This window comes from Aphanomyces astaci, assembly GCF_000520075.1.
Source record: "Aphanomyces astaci strain APO3 unplaced genomic scaffold supercont1.22, whole genome shotgun sequence".
NCBI classification, from domain to species: Eukaryota; Oomycota; class Saprolegniomycetes; order Saprolegniales; family Verrucalvaceae; genus Aphanomyces; species Aphanomyces astaci.
This window is the reverse complement of record NW_009798285.1, coordinates 194,911-213,753: the sequence shown is the minus strand read 5'-3', so window position 1 is coordinate 213,753 and position 18,843 is coordinate 194,911. Positions and strand designations below refer to the sequence as shown.

At 48.8% G+C, this 18,843-nt stretch overlaps 6 protein-coding genes across 10 annotated transcripts; 3 read left to right on the top strand and 3 right to left on the bottom strand.

Annotated features, from left to right (window-relative positions):
• The first annotated feature begins 436 nt into the window (after nt 1-436).
• On the top strand, nt 437-4,646 carry H257_09190 (acetyl-CoA carboxylase, biotin carboxylase subunit). Its single transcript, XM_009835329.1, has 9 exons — nt 437-909; nt 999-1,146; nt 1,768-2,001; nt 2,056-2,360; nt 3,087-3,285; nt 3,344-3,436; nt 3,496-3,619; nt 3,870-4,327; nt 4,393-4,646. Exons 1-9 carry the CDS (start codon nt 473-475, stop codon nt 4,510-4,512), a joined length of 2,118 nt encoding a protein of 705 aa, XP_009833631.1. The 5' UTR covers nt 437-472; the 3' UTR covers nt 4,513-4,646.
• Nucleotides 4,647-5,425: 779 nt separating this feature from the next.
• Nucleotides 5,426-8,916, bottom strand: H257_09189 (hypothetical protein). 5 transcript variants are annotated; one of them, XM_009835327.1, is made up of 7 exons: nt 8,458-8,916; nt 8,266-8,410; nt 7,812-8,205; nt 6,845-7,021; nt 6,697-6,796; nt 6,126-6,353; nt 5,426-5,609 (listed from the first exon to the last, which is right to left on the bottom strand). In XM_009835327.1, the coding sequence occupies exons 1-5, from the start codon at nt 8,896-8,898 to the stop codon at nt 6,781-6,783; spliced, it is 1,173 nt and encodes a 390-aa protein (XP_009833629.1). In that variant the 5' UTR covers nt 8,899-8,916; the 3' UTR covers nt 5,426-5,609; nt 6,126-6,353; nt 6,697-6,780. The 5 variants fall into 5 exon arrangements, with proteins under 5 accessions (XP_009833629.1, XP_009833626.1, XP_009833627.1 ...); XM_009835324.1 differs by having other exon boundaries at nt 6,880-7,021; XM_009835325.1 differs by having other exon boundaries at nt 6,697-7,021.
• A 271-nt stretch (nt 8,917-9,187) lies between these two features.
• Nucleotides 9,188-9,801, top strand: H257_09188 (hypothetical protein). Its single transcript, XM_009835323.1, has 3 exons — nt 9,188-9,307; nt 9,376-9,601; nt 9,645-9,801. Exons 1-3 carry the CDS (start codon nt 9,193-9,195, stop codon nt 9,706-9,708), a joined length of 405 nt encoding a protein of 134 aa, XP_009833625.1. The 5' UTR covers nt 9,188-9,192; the 3' UTR covers nt 9,709-9,801.
• H257_09187 (hypothetical protein) lies at nt 9,731-12,154 on the bottom strand. Its single transcript, XM_009835322.1, has 7 exons — nt 11,633-12,154; nt 11,316-11,576; nt 11,062-11,168; nt 10,873-10,934; nt 10,631-10,808; nt 10,332-10,570; nt 9,731-10,243 (listed from the first exon to the last, which is right to left on the bottom strand). Exons 1-7 carry the CDS (start codon nt 12,123-12,125, stop codon nt 9,772-9,774), a joined length of 1,812 nt encoding a protein of 603 aa, XP_009833624.1. The 5' UTR covers nt 12,126-12,154; the 3' UTR covers nt 9,731-9,771.
• A 982-nt stretch (nt 12,155-13,136) lies between these two features.
• H257_09186 (hypothetical protein) lies at nt 13,137-14,479 on the top strand (the record flags this gene model as incomplete). Its single annotated transcript, XM_009835321.1, has 5 exons — nt 13,137-13,150; nt 13,401-13,518; nt 13,564-13,830; nt 13,891-14,085; nt 14,135-14,479. 5 exons carry the CDS (start codon nt 13,137-13,139, stop codon nt 14,477-14,479), a joined length of 939 nt encoding a protein of 312 aa, XP_009833623.1.
• Nucleotides 14,480-14,727: 248 nt separating this feature from the next.
• Nucleotides 14,728-16,074, bottom strand: H257_09185 (hypothetical protein; the record flags this gene model as incomplete). The annotated part of the gene is made up of 1 exon (XM_009835320.1): nt 14,728-16,074. One exon carries the CDS (start codon nt 16,072-16,074, stop codon nt 14,728-14,730), a length of 1,347 nt encoding a protein of 448 aa, XP_009833622.1.
• Between the last annotated feature and the right edge of the window lie 2,769 nt (nt 16,075-18,843).

The window sequence follows — 18,843 nt, the reverse complement described above, 5'->3', positions numbered from 1 at the left end:
TGGAAACAGCATATGCAAAGTATACTCCCGGTAGTTATGGTACAGTGTGCAGCCCTTAACAAGGATTTGTCCATCATGGAGGCGCTGACAGAGGGCAGTACAGTACATCTGAAGTGAACCTTTCTGGCCCAGAAGATACAAGCAACACGCTAATCTCGTCCATCCGAGCAGGTTTATAAACGAATTATAGCCAATCACGCCACGCTTTAATGTTCGCGCTGTGAGTCGTGACTTGAGCCGCCAAAGTTCAACGTGGTAGGCCAGCTGGTATCCGGAAAACCATGTTATAACCAATCACAATTGTCGACACCCACAATCATACGGATACGGACGCTGCCGAGCGTCATGAAATACCCAACGAATTTAATTGTCCCTTGAATTGTATGAAGATCCCGGGGATTTCGCGATTTCACAATAAAATTGCAGCAAAGTGTGATGGCAATGCCGCCGCCATTGTCAAAAGTACCTTGCGATGCTGAAGCTAGGTCGCCGCGCGCTGACGTCGTGTCCGCTGGTCTCTCGATGGAGCTCTTCCTTCGCGCGCAGTGAAGGCACGCCCATGTTCTCTAAGATTCTCATTGCCAACCGTGGTGAAATTGCATGCCGCGTCCAGCGCACTGCCAAGAAGCTCGGTGTCCGCACGGTCGCCGTTTACTCGGATGCTGACGCGAACGCGCAGCATGTGAAGATGGCAGACGAAGCGTACCGGTTGGGACCACCTCCTGCGGCCGAGAGTTACCTTCTCTTCGACGAAATCCTCCGCATTGCAAAGGAATCCGGCGCCCAAGCGATCCATCCTGGGTACGGGTTCTTGTCTGAAAACGCTGCGTTTGCCAAGGCCTGTGCCACCGTGGGCGTCGAATTCATCGGACCGCCCGTCGCAGCCATTGAAGCCATGGGTTCCAAGAGGTACGGACTCGATGTAGTAGCATAGGTGCAGCAGCATCTGGACCCGACCTTTGCTGACATGTGGTGCTGCACCTACCACACACACTTAGTGCGTCCAAGGACATTATGATTGCCGCGGGTGTGCCCGTCACGCCTGGATACCACGGCGACGACCAAAGTTTCGAAAGGATCAAGGCGGAATCGGCCAAGATTGGGTACCCCGTGCTATTGAAGGCCGTGTTGGGTGGCGGAGGCAAGGTACAGTGTTTGGGATATTCAATGACTTGAAAAGTACCCGAAACGCCAAAAAATGTTACGCAGTATTGTGCTTTCGAGTGAAATTTCATTGTGTTGTGGTTTCTCGTTGGAATTTAAATAGATTTGATTGTCTACCTCAGATGAGCTCAACATTATTAACCAATTAAAACCTTTTCAATGAAATTCAACAACCAATCAGATCAATTGTGGGTCGGTTTGGTCGGCGCGATTCGATTGCATCCGCTCCCCAAATTTGTAGTAGTCCAAATTAATTTTGGGTAAAAGGACCATATTGAGTATCAAATCGACAAAACTCAATATGGTCATTTTACCCAAAATTAATTTGGACTTTTGTGCTGATTCGCCAAATCTATCGATCGATACTTTGTATTGACTTTTGTATGCAAAGATCGACCTCCAGTGTCACACTAATTTCAGTCACACACTAATTCGGTGTTGTGTTGGTCGAAGAGTGAATTTCATTGGCCACGTGATTAGTATTCTGGGTTTTGATTGGTCGAGCATCGATTGTGTGCCGATTTCGTGTGATTCTGCTCATTCGAATGAGAGCACCCCCGTCTCCAATCGACTTGACACGAGCAACTGCCATCTCTGTCGCAGGGCATGCGCATTGTCGACCGCGAAGAAGACTTGAAGGATAACATGGAAGCGTGCGTCCGCGAAGCCAAGGCGTCGTTTGCAAGCACGGACATCCTCGTGGAGAAGTACCTCCGCCGGCCACGTCACGTGGAGCTTCAGATCTTTGGCGACAAGCACGGGAACGTCGTGCACTTGTTCGAGCGGGACTGCAGTGTCCAGCGCCGCCATCAAAAGGTGTTGGAGGAAGCCCCGGCCGTACGTTTTTAGTTGTCCTCTTAGCCACCACGTTCATGGAACGATGATTTGTAGCCACACATGTCGGACGCGCTGCGCAAAAAGATGGGGGACGCCGCCGTCGCCGCCGCCAAGGCCGTGGGGTACGTCGGTGCCGGCACCGTCGAGTTCCTCTTGGACGAAGACGAGTCGTTCTACTTTATGGAGATGAACACGCGGCTGCAAGTGGAACACCCAGTGACCGAGTTTATCACCAAGCAAGATTTGGTCGAGCTACAGCTCAAAGTTGCGGCTGGCCAGGCACTGCCGGTCCGCCAAGACGACCTCCGCATCCACGGACACGCGATCGAAGCGCGCATCTACGCCGAAAACCCCTACAAGTAATATGGCACGGTCTCGTGGTTGTACTGTGGAATCGGTCATGTGATTGATTGGCTGAATCTGTCTGTCATTTGTTTGAGCGGATTTGAATGACTGTTTTGATTATTCTGCAAACGTGGAATAATCGAATATGGTCGATTTGATACACAAATATGGGGACGGGGTGCAATCGAATCAATCGCGCCGACCAAACCGATCTACAATCGATCTGATTGGTTGTTGAATGTCATTTAGAAGGTTTTGATTGGCTAATAGTAATTTTGAGCCCTTTTGAGGTAGCCAATCAAATCGATTTAAATTCCAAACACATCCAATCCAAACATAATATTATTTTTCTAAATCATGAATATGTATGTATTAATATTGCTTGATGTATTGTGGATTCGGTACAAATTTCCAGACCCCGTCGAATCAAATCACGCCTCCGAATGGATCACGAATCTACGCTATTGTCCAATCCAATTTTGAGTGGATTTGATTGGCTCTTACAGAAAGGACAAGTATAGTCAGCCAATCAGAACTCCAGCGTGATTAGACCAACTATGCGAATTTTGGAAATTTATAGCGAATTCACAATATGTTCAAGTCGATTCTTTCCGAAACATATCATTTTGTCTTTGTGATCTGTTTTTAAAACATCGTGAATTGAAATATATCGGAATACCGTGCCATGGAAATGAATGGGTCTTCTTGAAGACTCAACCGTTGCTATGCAACGTACGTAGCAACTTTCTGCCCGGCAGCGGTACCTTGCACCACCTCCGCCTCCCGCCCCTCACCGACTCTGTCCGCGTGGACACGGGCATCCTCCAGGGCGACGCCGTGTCCATCTTTTATGACCCCATGATCGCCAAGCTCGTCGTACACGCGCCCACGCGCAAGGAAGCGATCGAAGGGCTCGTCCAAGCCCTGGGTCAATACCAGGTATGTCGTATTTGAACTTGTTCGGACACTAAAACTAGACCATGCTATCTATATGTAGGTTGTGGGGCTGCCCACAAACATTGAGTTTGTCGCGCGGACGGCCGCGCACCCGGAATTTATCAAAGGCGGCGTCGACACGAGTTTCCTTCTCGTAGGCTGATATATATATATATATAATATAATATTCTGATTTGATATATATATATGTAGAAATACGGCGACGACGTGCTGACCCCGTTTTCAACGATTCCGTCGCACGCACCCATCTTGACGGCGATCTGGTTGGTCCTCAAGCAACAGCACCAGTCGCAGCGTTTTGCACCCATCGTCTCGGGTACAAATATATATATATATTCTCGAACATATACTTGATAGATTTCCATATATATATATTTATTTATTTGTCTCCACAAATGACCTTTCCCCATGACTATGAAATACTAGTAGTATGACACATTACTATTTATCGATGCTCGTTGTGGATATCATCTGGAACGAGCGTCCTTGTCGCATATTACGATATACTAACTCCGTAAACAAGACTCCCATATATAATAAAAATGGATCTAACGTGATTCAATTAGATGCTGGGTCTCCGTGGACGTTGCTCCAGAACTTTCGATCTGTCGACACGTTTCACCGCACATTTACGTTGCTTCACGACGACACCCCTATCGATTTGGACGTGGCGGCCACCACTTCTGACGGCAAGTCGTACATTGTGAACGGGGCCAACGTCACAGTGCACCATGTGGACTTTTCCACGGGCGACTTCAAACTCACGGTGGGCAACGAAACGTTTACGGGCACGGCGGTCGTGTTCAAGCAGGATGTGCATCTGTTCTGCGACGACGGAACCCTCGCGTACGAGTACAAGCTGCGTGTGCCCGAGCCATCCTACGACAGCCAGGGCCAGAGTGCCGGCGGCGCCGCGTCGCTGGTCACGCCCATGCCTGGCAAGATCGTCAAGGTCATGGCCAAAGCAGGTGATGCCATCGTCGCAGACCAGCCACTCTTGATCATGGAAGCAATGAAGATGGAGGTTTGTGTGTCGATGTAGTAGTACTTGTTTGGAAATGCATTTTTGACAGGATTTCATGGTATTAGCATGTGATTCGGGCGCCGCGGGATGGCGCTGTGGCCGACGTCAACTGCCAAGTCGGCGACTTTGTCTCGGACGGACATGTGCTCGTGGAATTGGCGCCTCTGCCCGACAAGGCGGCGTAGAGATGTGTGTACCGACGACGATGCAAATGCAAGGATGGATGGATGGATACATGATGATGGTGTTGTGCCTAAACCAATCAATACAAACTTCCCATCCAAGTGGCTGTGCATATACATGTATTATTCATCTAGAGGTTTTCTGAAAAATACAAATATTATTTCATTTATAATATATTATAGTATTCAAAAGATAGAAAGATAAAGTATGGTCTTTTGTACTACGAACTTCTGTAATGCCAGAGTGGGGGGATGTCACTTAACCTGTTAACGTGGGGCACCAGTCATCAGCATTGCTCTTTGCTTACTTTGTTCGTCGATTTCTCGTTGACTACAACACATATTGAGGTGATACAAATATCAAAATAACCGCAAGATTCAGCTCATGAATTGAGGTTCAAAGGATATCAATTTCAATAGTCAACACGTGCAGTAAGGATTTTCAAAAGTAGCGTTTTTTGTAGGGCACCAGTCATCGGCACACGTTTTAGACTTGTGTAATGTATTGAATCCTCTCGCCGATGACTGGTGCCCTAGTAGTTATCGAAACTAGTGCCGATATATTTGACTGTGAATGCGTACATATGCTAGTATACATGTATTATATGAATGACCCTCGTTGATCTATTGTTACAACTTGAAGTAAGCGTTAGTGGACTGCGTTGAACTATCTGTAAGGTATCAATATACGTAGTAGTACTACATGTATTGATTAAGGGTTTAGGAACTCCTCTCCCATTGGTCACAATCCGACATTACTTGTTGCTGATTGGCTACAATATCAATTTCGTCGATTTTCTACCGGATAGGTCAAAGTGGATATAATTAGCCACCAATCACATGCCTCAGCTCTATTACTTGTTGCTGATTGGCTACAATATCAATTTCGTTGATTTTCTAGCCACCAATCACATGCCTCGGCTCTAGTAGTACTTGGTTGAACGAGCCATGGGAAAATGGGACATTTGAAGATAATCGACAATATTACTACTAGTACTGCACTTGTTATTGCGTTGCCCACGCAGGTCGTGTCATGTGCGCTCCGCGGCCGCGGCCGCCTGCCGTCGGCGGGTGGACATCATCTATCGGAGCAAACGAAGCTACCCACACACACAATCATCACCCCCCACGTCATCCTTCGGCACAATCAACTCGAATCTCATAAATAGTCGGTCAATCGAATGAGCAGAATCACCATATCATATACGACCAATCAAAACCCACAACACTATTCAAATGGCCAATCAAATTATCCACATCGAATTCGTGTGTGACTTCAATTAGTGTGACACTAGAGGTCGATCTTTACATACAAAAGTCCTTAACACAAACAATAATCGATCGATATATTGTGCTTTCGAGTGAAATTTCGCGTTGTGGCGTGGTTTTTCGTTGGAATTTAAATCGATTTGATTGGCTACCTCAGATGAGCTAAAAATTATTAGCCAATCAAAACCCATTTCTCAATGAAATTCAACCAATCAGATCGATTGTGGATCGGTTTGGTTGGCGCGATTCGATTGCACCCCCTCCCCAAATTTGTATCAAATCGACAATAGATACTTTGTAAAGAATCAGCCCAAAAGTCAACAAAATTTTGGGTAAAATTACAATACCTTGGGGGGGGTCACTGGGAGGTGAGAACGGCGCGTCATACGATTCGCCATAGAATTCGTTCACAAGTTGCTCGGCTTTGGTGGCAAGGAGGTCGCTGTGGCCGTCTTGAACTGTCTCAAGGGCTGCAATGCCGTCGGCGCTTTCGACAAGGTACACCCCTCGGGGAACATGGCGCAGTACGTTCTCAAGAAACTGGAGGGCCGTCCCCACGACATGCAGATCCGGGACTATTTATATATCGTCAAATTGATTCGAAATTGGAGATCTCATCAGAATCAAATGCCTAAGAAAGAATTCAAGAGCCGCCTGGACCAATCAAATCACGTCACGTCGAATTTCTGCCAATCCAAACGTTTGATTCGGCCCATTGGGTAAAACCAGATATATATATATATATATATATACTCATCTTTGTGAATAGTTGTAGTGTGTACAAGATGAATAGGATCAAAAATATCGTCATGAAATCATCTAACTCGCGGGTTGGCTAGATACTTGGTTGAATATATATATGTATATATTATTCTCCATACACTGCATATCATTTATAAATATGTATTTACAAAGTACCCGACAGGAGATGCACAAAGCCATCTAACACATTCAACGCCACGATTTGCTCTGCATACGACGGGGACGTGACAGCGATATTGGTCAACGCAAACGCTGCCTAAAATATAAATCACATTATATCACAAGAGCAACAAGATCGTCATACTTTGTAGAGAATTGGAGATCAATTGGATAACATACTTCTTTGCGAATGTCGTAGCCACCGTCGCGGAAACACATGGCCAAGCGCGGGATAAAGTCGTGCTGGACCAGCGACGCCACGACGCCAGCGTCCCGCGCGGCTAAATTTGACACTGCCCACGCAGCTTCGGCTACGACATGGCTATAACAAGCAAGTCAGTTAAACAAGTACCAAAACGTCCCCATACGAGAAATATATAGACGCCGCCATGCTCAATATGGGCTAATCATATTGTAGACTACTCGGTATCGAATGATCGCGCCACCGAATCACGAATCATCGACGCTATTATTGGCTAATCCAATTTTGAGTGGATTTGATTGGCTCTTAGTGAAAGGACAAGTATGTATATCCAGCCAATCAGAGCTCTAACGTGATTCAATCTATTGATTTGACAGTCCACGCGAAATTGGCAAGTGAAATTTCATTGTGTTGTGGTTTCTCGTTGGAATTTAAATCGATTTGATTGGTTACCTCAGATGAGCTCAAAATTATTAGCCAATCAAACCTTCTCGATGAAATTCAACAACCAATCAGATCGATTGTGGATCGGTTTGGTCGGCGCGATTCGATTGCACCCCGTCCCCAAATTTGTATCAAATCGACAATACCGAATTCACCATATTGTGTGTTCTACTAAAAAATGCCAATGTGAATGAACCGCACAACAATCGCCGGACCTTTGAAATATAATGTATAAAATGTGAGAGGTACATCTCGTGGCGATTGCCTCGTATAACAATATCATTCCCTTGAGCCAATCAGAATGCATGCAACCTTCACATCGTTTTAGCCAATCATATTGTTTATATGTTCGACTGTTGTTGGCGATTTCAACAATAAAAATGGCACAATAAACAGCACACCAAATGGACTCAAAAGGTAGCCAAGACAATATCACCCAAAAAACCATTGCAATGCATGCACGTACGAGTCGTTGTCCAGCCACAACAAGCGCTTGAGCATGTACAGGAACCGCAGCTCGGACGCGATCGTGTGGATGTACGGCGGCTGCCACGCCGCGGCCTCGGGGGTGACGCAGCACAGGTTGCCCGTGACGCGCAGCAGCGGCGTCAAGATGGCCGGGTCTTTCGAATCCAAGTGATGCAGCAGCCCTGTCCACAGGTCGTGGTCGAGCAGCCAGCGGAGGTACTTGTCCTCCTTGGCCGTCAAGAAACTGAGCAGCCACAGCAGCTCCTGCACCACGTCCGGCGTGTCGTTCGCGTGCAGCAGTGCAAGCAAGATGGAGCCAATGTCGTGGTCAAAGAAGGCCTTCGCGGACGTTTGCACTCCTCTGGCCATGTTGGACAGCGCCCACAAGCTCACTGGACAATGGGATATAACGCTAGGCTTCGAGAATACGGATCCATGAGAGACGTACGTACCTTTGAGCATCGCGGGCTGGGGATGATGCAAATGCTCCACGAGCGGAGCAATGGCGCCGTGGCGGATCAAGTGCAGTCGGAACTCCTCGCAGTCGGCAGCAATGTTGCCCAACGTCCACGCGGCGTGCTCGGATAAGTCGGCGTTCTACATGATGAACTACAGGAGAAGGATCAAGAAAGGGAACAATGTACCTGTAGGAACGTGAGGAGCGTGGGAACGGCAGGCAAGACGGCCTTTGTGTGCTCGTACAATCCGGACGTGATGAACGTGAGACACCACAGCACTTGGGTCAACTCCATCGTCGTGGACGACGGGCGTTCCAGGAGGTCGATCAAGATTGGAATCACTCCGGATTCCGCGACATTGTCGAGACGCGCGGCACTGCAGACCGACAACCCTGCCTTGAGTTTCTCCAAGATGGGCAGCGTGTGCTCTGGCGACGCAAGCAAGGCTTGCACGAGTTGCTGGAACTCGACGTCGTCCATGTCACTATCCATGTCCTGCGAAGGAAGTCGGCGGCGCTTATTCAGCGTCACCTGCTTGGACTTGCGCACAAAGTCCGTGTGCGCCGTGCGAGCGCGGGTGCTCTTCTTCAGCTGCGACTTGGCCTTGACCGATTCGTGGTTGCTCATCGTTCTTCGAGTTCGAAAATGGGAAGATCCGCCCCTCGACTGTGATTGGCCAAGTTTTAACGTTTCTTTATCATAAGGTTAAACTTGGCGTTTAACTCCAGTGTTCCGGTTACGACTTTAACCCTAAGTGGTTCAACGTACCCGATATAGGATTTTCATTGGATAAAATATAGTGAATCAGGAGCCATACTATAGGAATAGAGGTCTCGGATTGGTAGAAACAAGTAGATTGCACAATCCCACCTTTCATCACAACGTGGATGTGGGTGATGCATATTCATTCCTCGTATCACGATGGTCCTCCCGAGCATTGTCCCGCGGTTGAAGCAAGTCGTCCTCGCGAATGATTTCGTGGCCAAGAACGCTACCTTGACGAACTTCCTGAACCACCCTGCAGGACCGTTTACAGGTAGGCGGCATCCCTCCATGCATGCCTCCAAGCACACCGTGGATTGACTTACTGTATGGTCGTCGCAGTGCACTTCTGGGCGCCGGCATTCAAATGGGGAATCACGATTGCCAACATTGCCGACATGAACAAGAACCCCGACCTGCTGTCGATGAACCAGCAGTACGCGGTGACGTTGACCGGGCTCATCTGGTCTCGGTACAGTTTGGTCGTCACGCCCAAGAACTGGAACTTGTTCAGTGTCAACGTGTTCATGGCTGGCACGGGGCTCACCCAGCTCTACCGCAAATACTCGTACGTGCATATCGTTATCGCCATGTTCTCATTCCATTGCCAGGTGGGACCACGGTGGACGGGACGCCGCTGCTGCAGCTGCTGCGGCCCAGCCGGCGACTGCTTAAAAAGTCACCAAACACCGCTCCATGACACGGTGCCACCACCAGTTCCATGTATTAAAGCCATCTTTAAAACGATCTTGCATTCGGTGGCGGTTGCGTATAGTATGCATGGGGATGCTGCTGGGGAGGTTGAGTTTGTTGCCCTGGCGGATGATAATACTGCTGCGACGGAGGGTAGAAGGTTTGTTGTTGGGGAGGATGCACCAGTGGTGGCTGGGGTGGCGGCACAGGGTACTGCGCTTGCTGGTTGGGATACGGCTGGCTTTGGTTGGCTGGGGGATAAGAAAGAGGTTGATTGAACTCATACAGGAGGTGTTGGGCTGGAGGTTGCATTTGCTGGTGGGGCTGGGGTGGCATCTGTGACAGGGCGGCGAACCCGTACGGCGGGGCCATTGGTGTAGAACCAGCCAGTGGCATCAACGATGTAGGTTGCATCGTGCCGCTGAAGCTCGCCACGCCATGTACGGCCATACTCGGTGTTGAACCGTGGGATGCGGTCAAAGGAGATGACGGTGGCGGCGGCGGCGGCGCCGCAGATCTGTTCACACATAGTTCCTTTTGTGAACCAGACAAGAGTCCTACTATAGTAGTCGGGGGCGAGGGCTACTAGTACTAGTAGTACGTACACGACGTCGGTGGAGAAGTCAATCATGTTGAGCTTACGAAACTCGTCGTCCATGCGCAGTTTGCGCTCTTCTTCATACACTTCGCGAGCATGGAGCTCTTGAAACGCCTGGATGCCCATCTGAATGTCCTGGAGCCAGTTGCCGCGCTCCTTTTCTGACGCGGCGGCCAGCAAGTGCCCCCCCGGCACCCCCTCCACATCCACACGGAACCCAAACACGCCCCTCGGGGCATTCTCAAACTAAAAGCACGAGTCGAACCGTTTGGATCGTCTTGAACTACGAAATAGAATAGGTTCTACCTGCGACACGGTGACCGCCACGTCGTGGTTGACGGGAATAATCACCATGGGCATCGTGCCCTTGATGTGCTCGTACAGCAAGAGCGCGTCTGGACGTAGCACAGCATAGGTTTTGACCCAGCTAATGCCGCTCTTGTTGCGCCACAGCGGGCCGCGCAGCACCGTCGAGTTCATGTCGCTACCAAGACCATATAGTTAGTAGTACACATCATACTAACTAGTCCCATATACTAATGACGTACACGACTTGGCTTACGGAACATCCAGCGTATTGCATCCCGTTGAGCTCCCGCGCTTGCTTTGTCTACAAGGTGTACGTATTCAAACAAATACAAACGTTGTCACACATCGACAAAGTATTGGTCCAGTCCTGTACGATAGATACTAGTACAGTATATGCATCGACATGACGCGGGGTTCGTGAGCTGTACCATGTACGCAGTTTCTTCGTCGTCGGCGGGTAAGTTGTCCAAGTCGAGGCCTTCCAGGTCAGCTTGTATGTCCATCCAAGCGGCAGCCGGCATAAGTTTGTAGCTGCCTATGTACATCACCAACCACAACCAACCCATCCATACACATCCATAAGTTTCGTGATGGATAGCCTAGTGTAGCCACTCGAAATAGACACCAACAAGAGAGCCCCACGATGCCATTCATCATAGTATCCTGCACGAGTTCGACGTACCGCCAAATGCTTGGGGCAGCGATGGGGCGTGAAAGTACGGGTGAAGCTCCCGGACGTCCGCGATGAACTTGATCTTGGGCTGGGTGCGATCGGACACGCCTAGAGTCGTCTTGAGCACGTACGCCGTGGCTTGCTGGATCCACGCGTTGGCCGAAAAGTTGACGACAAAGCAAAACTGCACAGTGTCACAGAAGTACGCCTTCAACATGCGCAGCAACTCGACGTGGACGCTGCCTTCCGTGACCACGTTCGACGACACGCCTGCATCATCATGTGACGATGGTCGTCGAAGGACCACATGACTACAGATCACGAACCGTCCATGTCGATGAGGTACACGATGCCTGGCGCGTTCGCGTCGTCCATGAGCTCGACAGCCAACGTCACCATGTACACGATGAGACGACGCGCGTCGTCGATGGTGCTCGACGTTTCGTCGGAGCGGGAGACCCCACCGTGGTCAGTGCACAGCTCGTTGCCCGTCACGAGTTTGTCAGTGGACTGCGTCGGATGGAACTTGGCCGCGGAGAACAACACGATGGGGCACTTGCACTTGTCCGTGGCGTCGTGCAGCACCTGCAAGTATTGCTTCTTTACCTCGCGCTGCACGGAGGGTTTGGCGAGACTGAGGTTGTCGAACTGATTCGCCGTCAACCATACATGTTTTGCCTTGAGCTGCACCGCGGCCTTGGTCACGTCGTCGTGGTTTCGACGCAGGGCACGGACATACTCTTGCGGCGAGAATACGTCGGGAAGGGCCACGGCCAGTTGCAGCGCCGTTAAGGCCGAGCCTGCGTTGGACGAGTACATGGACGAATCGACAGATCGCCTACTGTCGACAGTGTGGTATCCAAAAGGGGCGCTGTAACCGATCCGATCCGTCATCCGGATGATATTCAATATTCGATACATTTATACTGATAATTGCTAATAATTGCAAATGTTAACATTATTAATAATAGTATTGTCAATCAAACTCAACGGAACGATATGTTCATCGGCGACTGAGTGGTGGTGGATTTCAAGTGGAAATGCAACACGGTGAAGATGGTTATTGTCAAAGGGTTTGTGCTATTCTACCAATTGATATCTCGAAATCAATTGTATATGGGGAGAATTCCAATTTATTTTTGTCATTGGGGACCGCTACTACCAGGTAGTATAGTATGCTGTACTGGCGACTTTGCACTTTATGCCCTATCTGTCTCGAGTAAAAATGACTTGGATCAATATCACTTTGCGAAAAAACGCCGCCGCCGCCGACGATTCCCAAAGTTCGCAATCATCAGCAACATGCCAGATTTGTGGTCATAGGGCTCGTGTATCACGGCTTCCGAAATAAATTATATTTATTGCGACGATCTAAAATGGCGCCTCGGCCAATAGATTTCACGATGTTCGACGACTTCGATAATAAATACCATGAAGTAATTGTTTGCTAATGCAAAATATCGATAATTGTTCAAATATATTATTACCCAAGGGAGTAAACATTCCAATACGATGCATTCGCGCGAAGGAATATGATCATCTCGACATTCACCGAATGCATTTGCTTTCTATGGTCTGCCATGATGTACTTCGCGACGCTGAAGAGCCGTTCAACCATGGTGCTCGTTGGAACGACGAACTTCAAGCAGCTGTACTTGCTGGCTGTAGCTCCCATTCGGCGACGTTTCGGACCCAAAAGTTCGTCCGCGTAGGTCAACGGCGTGCTGGGGACTGCAACAGTGGCAGGGTCCAACAGGAACATGACCAATGCATCCTTCTCAGCAGCAGTCAGCTGCGTAATGACAACACCTTCGCCACACCATTGCCAAAATGGTGTGGCGAAGGTGTGCCGAGGATAATTGGACGAAGCTTGAACATAGATTATCGATATCTACCTACCGGCACTGAAAATAGATTATTGCATCCAACGTCACATAATAAATTGATTATTTTTGCTATCTTATCTAGATTTATTATCTCAAAGATATACAAGTCCGAAGCCTGCGTGTATCTGGTGGTGACTGTCGTCTGTAGCTTCATCCAACTGGTCCAGTTGAATCCAAATGTGACCAACGACTGACTACTGGTGGCCAGGCGCGGGATTGCAAACGTACTGTACATTGGCGATGTGTTCAACACGCAGCTCAGCCAATCGCAGTCGGGGGCGGTGGCCCTCCTCAATGGCGGCGTCTACTCGACCAAATCGTACGCGGTACCCACCACGCGGGTGGTATGAAGCTCGTCGTATGGCCGACAGCTTCTTCTGGACATTATTTCGCTGGTGTCGGCGGTGGCGTCGTTGGGGCTGAGTTCCCTCGACAAACGTTTGCCCATGGGGTCGGCCTACTGCTGGCTAAACACAAACCGAACGTTCGCCATGGCACTCACGTTCAAGCTCCAACGCCGGTGCGGTGCGACGAAAAAATACAACGCAGCGCTGTACTTTGCGCAACTGCCCGGCAAACAATCTGGACACGGCGGGGCAGAGCCAGGCGATCAACGCGACGATTCTGATCTCGTTGCGGTTGACTCGGCGCCCCCCGATCTGTTTACAACGCTGCTGTCGTCGGGGGAAATGGGGTAGGTTGTGCACCTCTTGAACGACGTGTTCTCGGGGTGGACCCAGGAACTCACGGCGCAGTACGCGTACAAGTCGAGTGTGCTCACGTGGTTCGTCTTGGCCATCTGGAGCGTACTCGTGCCCGTCCAACATGCGGCGCATATTCATCGCGAGTGTTCGATCGACGCCGTGGACACGGCCCTGACGTGCCGCAACGGGGTGCTCGAGATTGGCCGCTTCGATCGGGCTTGCGCCTTGTTCTTCGTAGCGTGGGGGTGTTGCGTCGTGTGCTTTGCCGTCGACTGCGTCCCGGTTCGAGATGGGCAACTCAAACGACAACGAAACCAATTTTCCCCACTGCTCCACGCCACCGCCCAGCACGAGTTTGACCATCTACTACGTGGACCGGGCGTCGTCAGTACTGAATGGGCTGTTGGCCATCCGCACCCACCGCAACACTCTCGTGGTGCTCGACATCAAGACGTGGCGGGTGTTTGTCATCCACCTCCAACACGGCAACGATGCAAACGTTCACTTACCGCGAACTTGGAGCTGCGCCATTCCGTTAGTCGACAACAGGGGAAACGGGGGGGGTCATTATGTGCGGCGCTAAGGACTTATGATCAAATGTCCGAAATGAACGAAAATCGAGTGCATTGCTTACTCACGGGTTGCCAACAAACAGCATTGGCAACTAGGTAGATAAGACACGCCACAACCACGACTGCAGTTTACAATAGCTGACTGACCTCAATATGCTAATAGTGTCGATAGTATATATATGGATGGATGCCTGTGAAAAAAATTCTAATAGTATGGTTTTTTCGTCGATTTAGACTTGGAAACGAGGGAGGATTAAAATTATCCCTTGGTTATGCAAGCAGCATTCAAACGCGGGTAAATGTCCACCGCGTCCGCCGCCTTGGTCGTGTCAGTGTTGGTATGCCACAGCACTTGCATCTTTTCACGCGTGGCGATGAGCCGCGATGCGCCGAATTCCGACGGATTGTTGTACACATGCCACGACGGAACGTTCAGGACTTGAGTGTGGGCGTGACCGCGACCGCCCGCGCCCGTCGTGATGTACACCGAGCCCACGTCCTTGTTGACCTTGTTTTGGTAGACATAGTCGGACCGTTCGTAGCCGTGGACATGGCCTGAGAAGACGACGTCGACCTTGTTGGCAGCGTAAATGTCTTCAAGTTTGGCCTGGAGGCCGCATTGCGGTTCCCTTTTGGCGGTCGCGACGGTGTAGATTCCGTTCCAACACGCTTCCTTGTTGTCAATGGCGTAGATCGTTGGCGAGCACTGGCATTGATGGTCCGAGTACGTGTTGTAGTACGGGTTGTGCTTGAGCACGACGACATACGGTGTGCTCGTGCGGTCCACTTGGGCTAAATCTGTCGTTAGCCAGTCGACTTGGGCTTGGCGCTCCCCGCGCCACTCGGTCGAGCCGATTCGAAAGCGCGCGCCGACGTAGTCGTCGAGGAAGACCAGGTGGACGAGGCCAAAGTTGATCGAGTAGTACGTGCGGAAGTTCTTGGCGTTGTCTGGCGTGATGGGGGTGGCCGCGCGGTTTAGGTACCCGAGGTAGTATTCCTTGGCGTAGCCTTTGCTGCCTTGAATGACTTCGTGGTTGCCGTTCACCCCGGCTTGGGCCATCTTGGAAAATATGGGCTGCTGCAAGTCGTACCATTTATCCCACTTCTTGTGGTTTCCGTTGGCGTACGAGTAGTCCCCCACGATCAAAATCGCTTGCGTGGTCAAGTTTTGCACGGGCTGCTGCAAGTTGGCGAACGACCCCTCCTCCAAGTCGGCATCCCCCACAAGGCCAATCACGGTAGGGGTGGCGCTGGAGCCTGGGGGCGACACAAACGTTGACGAAAACAAGCCGCCCACATTGTACGAGTACGTGGTCGCGGCGTTCAAGTTGCACAAGTTGGCCGAGTGCAAAAAGGGCGACGTGTAGATGGAGGCGGTGTTGGTCACTGAATACTTGGAACTGACCGTATCCACCTTCTTTTGGTTGCCCTCAGTGGAATTGAACGTAACCGTGAACGGATCCTGGGAGTCGCTGGCAAAATTCACCGACACGCCGTGCGCACATTCAATCGCGCGATTGGTCAGGGCCAAGTGCACTTGGGTGACGCTCTTGGCGGCGACAGCGGCGGTAGTCGCGATGGCAGTGAAGGCAGCGATTTTGACCATGTTGTGCTGGTTGCAAGTAGTAAAATGAAAACTAATGTCGACGCACTAACAACTTCAAAGTGTATCCAACATATTGATTGTACCAGGTAGACGGGGAACGAAACGGGTGCATATCTGTAGGTGCATGTACTTGAAGTACCGAGTAACATATGGAGTATATAGGCGTAGTACTGTTATACTAGTAGTACGTCCCTTCTATTTTGCCTTGAAATGAGTGGAAATTGAAGTAAATGAACACTCTGCTGAAGGCTATTCGAGCCGAATAAATAACCAGAAGAATGCCCAACCTATCGGCTTCATGAAGCACTTTTCAGAAATGTTCCTGAGAGACGAGTAAAATGCATTCTACAACGAGGTCTCTTTCAAGTGCACCAAGAATCGATGGCAATTTTTATCTAATTTGCCAGCGCCCTTATGGACTTTGTACATTCCCATCAGCCGCCATACAGTACCGGTAGGGTGAATGAAGCACTCGACAAGATGGCTCGAAACGGATGTCATTTGGTGCGCGAAATCTCATTGCGTAGATTCGGTCACCATACAAAGCGCAAGTACACGACACTAGCGTCATCCATTGATGCTGTATAGGACGTCAAACAAGACGGGCCGAACAAGATTTCAATGTGCAAAGTGAACATTCTCCCGCATACTTTGAACCACAGTGTCATATCTCGGGTGTCTGATCGAATCTGAAGTGCCCAAAAGTTTGTAGAGGGATATTGTGGATTCGGTACAGATTTCCAGACCCCGTCGAGTCGAATCTCGCCGCCGAATCGAATCACGAATCAACCCTATTGGCTAATCTGGATTTGATTGGGTCGTCCAGAAAGGACAAATATATTCAACCAATCAGAACTCCAGCTTGATTCAAATTGATTAGACAAACCACGCGAATTTTGGAAGTTTATAGCGAATTCACATGACAAAGCTCAAGTATTCCCATAGTTGAAGGGTAAGTACGACTGACTACACTGTATACTGCACTGTGCGTGTATCTGTCGTGTTTTCTGGGTCGGTAAGGTTTGTCGAGTAGTGATGTATCTTTGGGTGCAAAAAGGTGCATCGTTGAGCATTTCAAACTAACGTTAACGTTACGGAAGTACCTTTACAACGACGACGTTAACGTTAAGGTGATTCATGTAATTTCCGCCCACTTTCCGCACAATTGGCAGCCAATCACAATCATCAAACGAAGATGATTTGTCGAAATTAGGTACTGTACTCAGGTAAATAATACCTTTAGCATTTAATATTTGCATTCGTTGACAATTCATATAAGTTAGTCTCATCATTATAATGACTTCTAAATTGGATACCCTGTACACTTTATAAAGATTACTATGAAGAGGTTCTGAGAATTTCGGTGGTCAAATCTGTCATACATTATTCAAGTCAAAAACACCTGGACGGAATTTACATTTACAGAACGATAAAACAAATTGAAAATTTCGTCTAATTTAACGATAGGGCCTGCATAAACTAATACAACTCCTCACGACCTTGAGAACGCATGTTTTTGCAGCCTCATCGCACACACGGACGATGAGTTAGGAGACTTCAAAACTAGGGCAAGCTAGGACAAGCTGCGAGGAAATTACTCGGAGTACTTGAAACACCTTAGGCCGGGTCTGGATGCCATAAAAAATGGCATAAAATTGCCGTTTTTCGAAGAAAAGTTGGCAAAATCGATATATTCCATTTTTGGAGATTTTATGCGTCTGGATGCCACCAAAGTTCAGAACTTTATCCTTACAATTTTCTTCAGAATCGGGTGTTTTTTTATGGTTACCAGAAATATTGCAATATTCAGGCCCAAAACACCATTTTGGGGCTGAATTCAACAAATCTGATCAAAATTGAAACATGTCTTGCTTGAAGAATTTTAACCCAAATCCAAAAATTGCTCGTGGGATTTACTGTTAGTCGTTGAATAGGTCCAAAACGTCATATTCAGATTCATGAACTTCGGGTTGGTTCACGTGAAATCACACCTCGAACATTCAAGTTTCGTCGGTTTCGCCAACAACCGAAAATGGACCTTTTACCTCCATTTTGAAAATGGCATTTTGGTTACTCCCATTTCGCAAGATAATGGAATATTATTTCAGACGCACGCTTAAATAATTGCGGTTGGCGAAACCGACGAAACTTGTATGTTCGAGGTGTGATTTCACGTGAACCAACCCGAAGTTCATGAATCTGATTACATGTTCCTTGAAAATTTGGTGAGAGGGGGCTATGGACGAAAAGTTTGGAAGGATTTGGACAAAGTTAACAGGTACGGATTTTTTGGGTCAAAGTATTGAAATTTCAGTTTACATTTCGAAAACATTTTGTATTCATTTTAATTTTAACTTTCATTCAAAACTAAATAACGTTTTGCGAGTTTTGCCCAGGGCGACAACGATAACGTAAGGACTGGTGACTTGCATTTTACTGTTTTGGGGACTAGGAAATTACTGCACATCACCTTGACAAATCGACGGTTGACCGTCCGCCCAAGTGCTGGGTTTGCCATGTGTGTGTTAACCCCGCGGTACTGTAAAGGGGGGCACGTCAACTAGGCATTGTGGCCGTCGACGTGTTTGATTAAAATGGTAAGGGCTGGTGTGGATGCCACCCCGTAAAATTATGTCATAAACCGTTTTGGCAAGTCTGCAGAAATTTCCTAAAGTCTCATATCCCATAAAAAAAGGAGAAAAGAAGTATCTACAAATTTGTCTGGATGCCAGGAGGCTGCGGGAAATAGCGAAATCCGGTTTCGCCCGT